Genomic DNA, 10,141 nt, shown 5'->3' with positions numbered 1-10,141 from the left:
TTTTTTTTTGCTGTACGCGGGCCTCTCACTGTTGTGGCCTCTCCCATTGTGGAGCACAGGCTCCGGACGTGCAGGCCCAGCGGCCATGGCTCACAGGCCCAGCCGCTCCGCGGCATGTGGGATCTTCCCGGACCGGGGCACGAACCTGTGTCCCCTGCATCGGCAGGCGGACTCTCAACCACTGCGCCACCAGGGAAGCCCTATACTCATACTTTATACTCATCTCTAATAAGTATGATTGTCTGGTTTCCCATTTCACAATTAAAAAGATTTCTTTTTAGGAGTTGGTTGTTTGGAAGCTTAATTTATGTGGAATTATTCATTGCCCAGACATGCCTGGGAAAGGTTGGCTATCATTCTTAGCTTGAATCACTGCCGCCAAGCTGGTGGCATCTTGACTCCATTCCCCACTCCCTCCTGCTCCCACAGCAGACGTTACTAGTCAATCTCTTTTCTCTTTGAGTCCAAATGCTGCCTCTCTACTATGTTTCCAAAAGCGCCAACTCATCAATTAAACTTGGTGCTGGAGATGAAATCTACTTAGCAGCCAGTCCTGACTCAAGCTATTAAAACAAATGCTGTATCTTAAGAAACTCAGGCCACATTTCTCAGAGATATCCCTGGCTTACTCTCTTACCTAATTTTTTTTTTTTTTTTGTGGTACGCGGGTCTCTCACTGTTGCGGCCTCTCCCGTTGCAGAGCACAGGCTCCGGATGCGCAGGCTTAGCGGCCATGGCTCACGGGCCCAGCCGTTCCGCGGCATGTGGGATCCTCCCGGACCGGGGCACGAACCCGTGTCCCCTGCATCGGCAGGCGGACTCTCAACCACTGCGCCACCAGGGAAGCCCTCTTACCTAATTTTTAAAAAATTTTTGCTCAGAAGTTTTTATCCCTCAACATTCCTGTCCCTGTTATTTTTCTCCATAGCACTACACTTCCAAGAGAATATGCACTTTGTTTGTCTTGTTAATGGTCTGTCTCTCCTTTGCAGTGTAAGCTCCCTAAGGGCAGCGATTCCTGTATGGATTGTTCTGTTTCCCCAGCACCTAGATTAGCTTCTGGCACACAGTAGGTGCTCGATGGTTGAGCATTCAAGTGAGAAAGGAGAAGTCAAACACATCTCCACACTCACAGCTCTTTTTTTACTGCCTTCTTGTTATTTCAGGCCACACCAAACTCTGCCCAGGCCCTCTGCACCTGCTTGTTTCTTCTGCCCTGGGCACTCCCCTCTCTGTTTTCTCTCAGCCAGTTTCCTCATTCCTCAGGTTGCAGTAAGGTGTCCTCTCCTCCAGGAAGTCCTCCTGATTTCAGCCTGATGTCCCTCAGAGGGGTCTCAATAGTGTCCTGTGCTCCCTGTGAAACTGTGGACTCCATGAGGGTGGGCAATACATCTGACTCTGTCATCGCTGTTTCCCCAGGGCCTAGCAGCACAGCTGGCACACAGTGAGCGCTTACTTCTGGCCTTTGTTGAACTGGACAAAAAATAAGAACATGAATGGCAGTGACAATAATCACAGCTGCCATTTTTGGAATGACCACTGGGTGCACTGGTTTAACTGCTCCTCACTCACTATCTCAGTTGATCTTTACAATAAACCCGCCCTTTAGTGAACACACTTCTGGGTGACACTGAGTGGCTGGGGACACATGAGAAGGCCCCTCCCCATGGCATCTCTCCACTCTCTGCCCTCCCAAGACACCATCCTGGCTGCAATTTAAGATGGCTCAGCTCTGCTCATCCTGGCAGCCTAGATCATATGGCCCAGCAGGGCCCACCCACCCTGCCGCCCCACTCAGCAAGTACTTTCTGAGCACCTACCGTTTGGCTATCTCCGAGGCCTTGGGGACGCTGGGATAACCCAAAGAGCCCGAAGTGCCTGCTCTCAGGAAGCTTACATGAATGTAGGATAAGCAAGATAAATGAGTAAAAGGTATGGTAGGCTGGATAGTGATAAGTGCTGAGGGAAAAAAATAAAGCAGAGATATACAAAATGTTAGGGGAGGAGTTGAAATTTTTAGATAGAATGGGCAGGGAAGGCCTTCCCAGAAAGGAAACTATTAAAGAACTAAAGGAACCAGCCTGTAAAGATCTGGGAGACAGAATTCCAGGTCTGCAGCGGGGAAAGTCAGTGCAAAGGTCCTGAGGCAGGAGCATGCTTGGGGTGTTCTGAGGCTGCTGCAAGAATGCAGGGGAAAAATAAAATGGTGGTGTGATTCAGTGTAGTAGGTGTAGGGGTGAAAGAAGGGGCTGAATTCTGACTCCTTCCCAGGCTTGTCCAGATGGTGTCTGGAATGGCCTGGATATAGCCCTCTGGCCTAGCCCTCCCTGCCACGAGGGCTCTGGTTCCTGGCATCTGCTCTGCCCTGGACTGCTTCACCATGGCCTACATCCTGGCACCTGGTACCCATCCTGAGAGTCAAGGACCTGCTTTTAGGGCAAGTTCATGATTGTGACACCCTCAGCTGACTTCCAGGTACCACCTCCCATGTATCCAGGGAGGGGCCTGCCATCCCTTCCTCTCTGAAAATCCCACTGCTCTCTGCTCTGCCTGCCAGATGGTCTTGAGAAGCCAGCCGGCTCTCTGCAGGGGCTCACACCCTGCCCATTCCCATCTCTTCCCCAGGAGGACAGTCTCAGCTGGGACTAGGCTCCCACTTGCTAACTGGGCCCAGGAGGGATCATCATGCCTTAGGCTGCAGCCCAGAGTGTGGCAAAAGAAGCCGAAGGAGGCCATCTCCTGGCTTTGGAGGTGATACCACCTGCCAGGCTGGGGGGTCAGTGCCAGGCACTGTGGGAACATGGCAGGAGGAAGTGGGGGACACACAGCAGGCGTCCAGGGAGATCTGCTTCTGCTGTGACATGGCCTAAGGAAGTGGCTACATGCCCATCGTTGCTTCAGGGTCTGTTTGTATCATCAGCTTCCCACCCCGACCCCCTCCACTGCCACCTCCTGGTCACTGGGCCATGTGGCCAGCCCCCAACAAGGAGCAGTCCTGCACCCGCTTTGGCCCAGCCTTTTACCTCCTCTGACTGTGGTGGAGGAGGGAGGAGGCCAGCCCCTTTCCCACTCTGCCCAGGAGACTTTTTTTGCATCTGCCTCACTTGTAGCACTGCCAGTTCCTAGCCGCGCGGCCTTGAGGAAGTTATTTCACAGCTCCAAGCCTTGCTGTGCTCATCTGTAAGTGGGTGCAATTAGCTGACCTGCTCCAGAGTGCTAGAGCATTCAGTGAGATAATGAAAATAAGCAAGAAGTACCCGCATGGAGACCTCATCGTCTTAGTCTAGAGCTTTCCTATTCTGAAGGGAGAGGTGGCCGTGGGAAGGAGAGAGCTGGAGTCGGGGGTGGGGAAAGATGACCGAGTGAGGGGCCAGCTCGCTGGAGGTCAGGTCTCATGCCCTGGGACACCCTCCAAAGGCTCTGGCCTCTGTGTCCTCTACCCTGGCAGAGTTCCCCCGCCCCAAGACAGTCCACCAGATTCCCAGACTGTGCACACGGCCTCCTGCAGACTGGGGGCTCCTGGCCTCCACCATCCTACCCCCTTGTTCGGCAGGTAGGCACGATCTTACTTGTAGGCCATGGCTTCTCTTCCAACTTCAGGTGTGCCAGTTCTGCCATCACCACCTTTGCCCTGGCCGCCGGGCTATCGGCCACCAAGGGCAGCCCCCAGGGACTCTCTGCAAGGGAGAAATGGAAAAGGGAAGTATGAATCTCGAGGCATAAACATCCTACGCATCCTTGTGTTTGCTGGGAGAGACAGTACGGGGTGACGGTGAGAGGCACGTTGAAAGGGAAGAGGGGCGTGGGGCCTTTGCCACAGAAGTGGCTGGAAACTCCGCCCAGCATCCAGGCACAAAGCCAGCAGGGCTGAGCTCTGGGCCTTGGTGCCAGGCGTGGTTCCTGAGCTTTACAAGTATTGATTCGTGGTGTTTTCCCTGTGTTCCTGAGAGGCAGGTCTTGACTGTTCCCACTTAGAGAGGAGGGAAACAGGACTGGGCTTTGCTAGAGGTTCTCCATCCGGCTCCCCAACACTGCTTTGACAATCCTGCCATTGATATGGATTTAGTGGATTTGGGGGTAAGGGAGGGCTGGACACTGGCGGGCGTTGAAAACTCCCAGGTGATTCTCATGTGCCGCCCAGGTACTCCTGGCTCTACCTGGCTCTGCCCTGCCCACCTGCTCAGCTGCGCCAGCCCTGACCTCTCCGCTTGCAATATTACTCATTTGACAAATATCTATTGAGCACCTACTACAAGCCAGGCACTGAGCCAGGTGGGGGTGTGTGTGGGGACAGAGAGACAGACGTAGCCCCCGGGGAGCTCAGGTCTGGCAGGGAAGGGGACAACTGAGCAATTAAACAAGCAGATCCAGTAAGGCCAGTGGGGGCTGACAAGTGTCGGGGAGCAGAAGTACCAGGTGCCGGGGGCATCCTGGGGCAGAAGGGTGCTGAGGTCAGGGGTCTTGTAGGCTGAAACCTGGAGGAGACCTCACCAGTATGAGTTACCAGGCAGGAGGGTGGGTGAGGCGGGAAGAAAATTTTGGGCTCGTGTGAGTCTAGTGTAGTTTCAGAACTTGCTGCATCAGCCTCACCTGGGGAAATGCAAATTCTTGGGCCCCAGCCCTACAGAGTCAGAAGCTCTGGGGGTGGGTCCTAGCTTTCTGTAGTTCAGCAAGCCCTCTGGGTGATTCTAAGGTTTGAGAACTGCTCTAGGCAAAAGCAGTAGCACATGGGAATGCCTGGAATGAAAAAGAGTGTGGTGTGTTCACGAAAACCAAGGTCAAGGGACGACTACAAATGCAAGAGATGAGTCTGGGGAGGAAAAAAAGGGCTAGCTTGCCTCTTCGTGCCTCCGTTTCTCCTTGAGGCCAAATTGGGTCAGGTCCTACGGGCTGGAGTTCAAGGGCAAGGTCTGGGCCAGAGAAAGGGTGTGGCTGTGGACAGCACGGAGGGGACCCTGAATCCCTGGCTTAGATGAACCTGAGATGGAGTGCAGGAAGGGGGAGGCAGAGTAACAAGGGCATGCAGAGTCCCATGAGGAGGGTGGAAATGGGAAGAGGGAGACCAGAAGCAGTCTCAGTGGTCATGGCCCTTGAAGTTCTATAGGACTGGCCTCTGCAGTCCCTCCCCTAGCCTGCCCTTGATGCTGCTCCTGTCTCGATGCCAGCTGGTTGCCCAGGCCAGATACCCAAGAGTACGGCCCTTACCCTGCTCTCACCCCCACTCCCCAGGCCCTAATTCCAGCTTTGCTGTAGTAACCAGCTTTGTGATCATTTACCTCTACTTAATCTGTCTCTCACAGTTTTGATCCCAAGGGCCACGGATTAGTTCTGCCATCTCCTCTCATCCGGCCAGGACTCCCTGCCTCAGCTTTTGCCGAGGCAGCATGGGCTCTAGAGCCAGCCTGGAATCCAAATCCTAACGAGCCATGAGACTCTGTGAGACCCTGGGTAGCCGGTTAACCTCTCTCTGAGCCTCAGTTTCCCTATCTTTACCATGGGGATAATAATTGAATCCTTGTCATAGGGTGCTGCTATGAGGCTTAGAACTCCCTGCTGCATGACTCATGACATCTGCCCCTTGAAATCCACTTCCTCATTCCCCACTTCCTGCAGGGAAAGCCTGGCACCCAGGAGTATTTGAGGGGGCTTGCTGGAGATGCCTAGCTACCTCCCTGCCATGTGCCATCTCTTTCCTACAGTTTGGCACACACCAGGGTCACCCTCCATTCCTTCCCTCCTCCTTGGCTTGGGGACCTGTCCCCCCGGGCCAGCCTTGACCATTCCCCTCACAAGGCTACAGGGTCTATGCACACACACCCATGACCATCCCTGCCATGCAGAACTGGAATCGCCTATGCGCCCCTGTATCACCCCTGGGGGGAGCTGTAAGAAGGATCCTCAGGGGCTGTGTGAACCTGAGAACAGGACTGGTTACAGTCTTGGCCCAGAGAAACAGTATAACCAGTCCTGGTTTTCAGGTTCACAGCCCCACTTCCCTGGGGTCCCTGTTCCAGGGACACTGGCCAAACTCGTCCCCATCCCTGGCTCCATTCTCTCCACTGATCTCCTGCCCAGGCATCCAGGGTGATTCTCCTTCAAGTATTTCCCATGGGGAGCTGAGGGCTGAATCCTCCTGGAGGTGCATCCTATTGCGTTCAGGAGCCTCAGCTTGGAGGGAAAAAATAACCTCTTTATTTTCACTAACCTCTAGCCGAAGTTTGGCCTTTCTCCCATATGCTGAATGGAGGCAACAGAGCTCAGCAGGATTTGCAGAACCTGTGCTTTTGTCTCTGATAGAAGCCACAGATGGTTTCGAATCACGTGAGAGTTGTTGCAGACACCTGGAAATGTGCTTTACCCTCACTACTTCCAAATTCTAGGAATTGTTGCTATTTAATGCACTCTTTAATGCGCTAACTTAGAAGCACATATATGACATATCACAAACTTATATATCTAGGTAAATTTTTTAGTAGCTTTATAAAAACATAATTGGGTTCCTTTGGAATCCTATGTATTTCATTTTATGTGTTAAAAACATTCTGAGACAGGGTCCAAGCACAAAAAAAGCCAAGAACTCCGACTCTGGATCCCAGTGCTGCCACCTAGCGCCCGCTCGTGGCCCTATTTTAAATCTGTAAACTGTAAATTTTGTATGTTCTAAGAGCCGAAATGGCTTCTTGGACGTGAAGCCCTTAGAACAGAGCCTGGAATAAAGGACATCAGCTATTATTACTGCCATGATGGTGGACACTTCCCGCCTGTGCTAATAAACTTTCGGGCATCTGTGCGGTCAGGGTGGGCGGTGCTCGGTGGGAGCGGTCGGGAATCCCGGGGGAGGTCCGGCCCTGAGGTTTTGCGTGCAGAACGGAAATGGCTAAAGGATGGAAATTCCCCGCTAGGTCAGAAAAATCCTTGTCGCTCCGCATCACCCGCCACCTCAACAAGGGGCTGCCCGGGCAACCCGAGAGAACCTCGCCAAGGAGCCAGGGAGACCTATAGCGATGCGCAGGTGCCTCGCCGAGCTAGCAGGCAGAGGCTGTGCAGGCGGCGCTCAGGTTCCTGCCTCCACGGAGCTTCCCCAGGGCGTCCCCAGCGGCGTCCTCCAGAGAGGCCAAGGGACCCCCAGGAAACTGTGGCGTCGGCTGGGTCCCGGGCGGGGGAGGGGGGGTTACTGCCAGCCCCCGCGTCCCGCCAGCCCCCCGGGGTCCCCACCCTCCTGACCGCTCAGTCCGATCAGGGGTCTGAAATGGGAGGCGGCAAAACAGGGGCCCTGCCTAGCCCGGGGCTCAGCGACCCCTGCGATCTTGGATCAGCTCTTCAATTCACCATCCGGCCCCCTCCCCCAAACCCGGAATAGCTTCCGCGTTCTTGGCGGATCTCTCCCTAGCACCGCCGCAGGCGCGAGGCTGGGGGACGATTGGGGGTCCGCCCCGGCTCCCACACCACTCCGCCCGGTTACCTGCTGCGCCCTCCCGCACCAGTTCCGACAGCAGCAGCAGCAGCAGCGATGGTGGCGGCGGCGACCGCCGGTCCCGCGCACTCCCGGGACTCTGCGGCCGCCTGATCGGCAGCCTCACGCGCTGCCCCAGGGTGCCGGTCCCCATGGAGTCCGTCTTCAGCTGTGGGGCAGGGGCCTCGTGCCAACGCCGGCCGACGTCCGACCGTAGGACGCGTCCCTCGCCGGGGTCCGGGCGGGAGAGCGCTCAGTGCCCCCAGGGCCGCGGCAGCTGCGACCCCGCCCTGGCTCAGGTTCAGGCTCCGGCCGGGCTCTGGCTGCGGCTCCCCCGCACACACCCTGGGGCCCGCCCGCAGGTCCTTGATGGCGCCCTCTGGTGGTCTCGGGAAAAGAAAACATGAAAAAAACACACAATCGTTTGTGGTAATTGTGAAACACAGCACATATGCTTCTTTACTGCCTCACGAAACGAGACCACGAGACCAGGCAGTGAAGCTCAAGTTACAGCCATTTCGAAAGTCGGGCGGTGTCTGAGACAACTGTCATGTGATTCGAAAACACCTGTGGTTTCTGTTGGGACCGAGGCAACGGTCCTGCTAACACCACTGAGCTCTACCTCTACTCATCACAGGATGAATGGCTACATTTCAGCTAGAAGTTAGTGAAAATAAAGGTTATTTTCCCCATCTGGGTTCACAGACCCCCTGAATTCTGACCAGGGATTCCCATGTTCAGGATAATAGTTTTCAGCTGGGCCTTTTCTGATATTTGAAAATTCATAGGAAGAGCTTTGGTGATCCTGATTGGGGCGAGTGAGGGGAGCAATTTACACAACAGAGGGAAAGGCCAGAAGCACAGCTTTGCGCTGTCTTGGGGCCACCACACACATGGTGTCCTGCCAGGCCAACAGGAGAGGAGAAGCCGGATTGTAACGATCTGAGTCTAGAGCACAACGTTTGTTGAGTTTTAATATTGTCAAAAGAACACAAGGAGGGGCAAGAATAGAGGAAGTTGGGCATCAGAAAAATCTAGTTAATCGAGGGACTTCCCTGGTGGCACAGTGGTGAAGAATTTGCCTGCCAATGCAGGGAACACAGGTTCGAGCCCTGGTCCAGGAAGATCCCACATGCCGCAGAGTAACTAAGCCCGTGCACCATGGCGGCGGCGACCGCCGGTCCCGCGCACTCCCGGGACTCTGCGGCCGCCTGATCGGCAGCCTCACGCGCTGCCCCAGGGTGCCGGTCCCCATGGAGTCCGTCTTCAGCTGTGGGGCAGGGGCCTCGTGCCAACGCCGGCCGACGTCCGACCGTAGGACGCGTCCCTCGCCGGGGTCCGGGCGGGAGAGCGCTCAGTGCCCCCAGGGCCGCGGCAGCTGCGACCCCGCCCTGGCTCAGGTTCAGGCTCCGGCCGGGCTCTGGCTGCGGCTCCCCCGCACACACCCTGGGGCCCGCCCGCAGGTCCTTGATGGCGCCCTCTGGTGGTCTCGGGAAAAGAAAACATGAAAAAAACACACAATCGTTTGTGGTAATTGTGAAACACAGCACATATGCTTCTTTACTGCCTCACGAAACGAGACCACGAGACCAGGCAGTGAAGCTCAAGTTACAGCCATTTCGAAAGTCGGGCGGTGTCTGAGACAACTGTCATGTGATTCGAAAACACCTGTGGTTTCTGTTGGGACCGAGGCAACGGTCCTGCTAACACCACTGAGCTCTACCTCTACTCATCACAGGATGAATGGCTACATTTCAGCTAGAAGTTAGTGAAAATAAAGGTTATTTTCCCCATCTGGGTTCACAGACCCCCTGAATTCTGACCAGGGATTCCCATGTTCAGGATAATAGTTTTCAGCTGGGCCTTTTCTGATATTTGAAAATTCATAGGAAGAGCTTTGGTGATCCTGATTGGGGCGAGTGAGGGGAGCAATTTACACAACAGAGGGAAAGGCCAGAAGCACAGCTTTGCGCTGTCTTGGGGCCACCACACACATGGTGTCCTGCCAGGCCAACAGGAGAGGAGAAGCCGGATTGTAACGATCTGAGTCTAGAGCACAACGTTTGTTGAGTTTTAATATTGTCAAAAGAACACAAGGAGGGGCAAGAATAGAGGAAGTTGGGCATCAGAAAAATCTAGTTAATCGAGGGACTTCCCTGGTGGCACAGTGGTGAAGAATTTGCCTGCCAATGCAGGGAACACAGGTTCGAGCCCTGGTCCAGGAAGATCCCACATGCCGCAGAGTAACTAAGCCCGTGCACCACAACTACTGAGCCTGTGAGCCACAACTACTGAGCCCACGTGTCACAACTACTGAAGCCCGGGCACCTAGAGCCCGTGCTCTGCAACAAGACACCGCAATAAGCCCATGCACTGCAATGAACAGTAGCCCCCACTTGCCACAACTAGAGAAAGCCCGCACACAGCAACGAAGACCCAATGCAGCCAAAAATAAATAAATAAATTTATGAGAAAAATATTCTCACCCTTCACAAACTTTGGGTAAGCTTCATCTACCAATAAGGTCTTCACTGCTCTGGCCTGAGAGCTTTGAGGGGAGGAAGGAGGAAGGAAGATGGTAAACAGGCCTCCTTCTGTGGGGGAGTGCTGGCTACCATCACCTAAGAGCGGGAAGGAACCACAAAGTTCTCTGAACTGGAGCCCTTGCCCTCTCTCACACTTTCCCTA

The 10,141-nt window shown here is 54.7% G+C and overlaps 1 protein-coding gene across 1 annotated transcript in view; it reads right to left on the bottom strand.

Annotated features, from left to right (window-relative positions):
• Positions 1-3,618, bottom strand: part of LOC103083060 (H-2 class I histocompatibility antigen, Q10 alpha chain-like) — a 9,468-nt gene extending 5,850 nt beyond the window's left edge. Inside the window, exon 1 of the mRNA XM_007460950.1 lies at positions 3,570-3,618. Coding sequence (XP_007461012.1) covers positions 3,570-3,618 — 49 coding nt within the window. The remainder of the gene's footprint in view (positions 1-3,569) is intronic.
• Positions 3,619-10,141: the final 6,523 nt, after the last annotated feature.

The sequence above is a fragment of the Lipotes vexillifer genome, unplaced genomic scaffold (genome assembly GCF_000442215.2).
Source record: "Lipotes vexillifer unplaced genomic scaffold, Lipotes_vexillifer_v1.1 scaffold469, whole genome shotgun sequence".
Lineage (NCBI taxonomy): Eukaryota > Metazoa > Chordata > Mammalia > Artiodactyla > Lipotidae > Lipotes > Lipotes vexillifer.
Note: the sequence above shows the minus strand (reverse complement) of the source record. Positions and strands in the feature narration are given on the sequence as shown.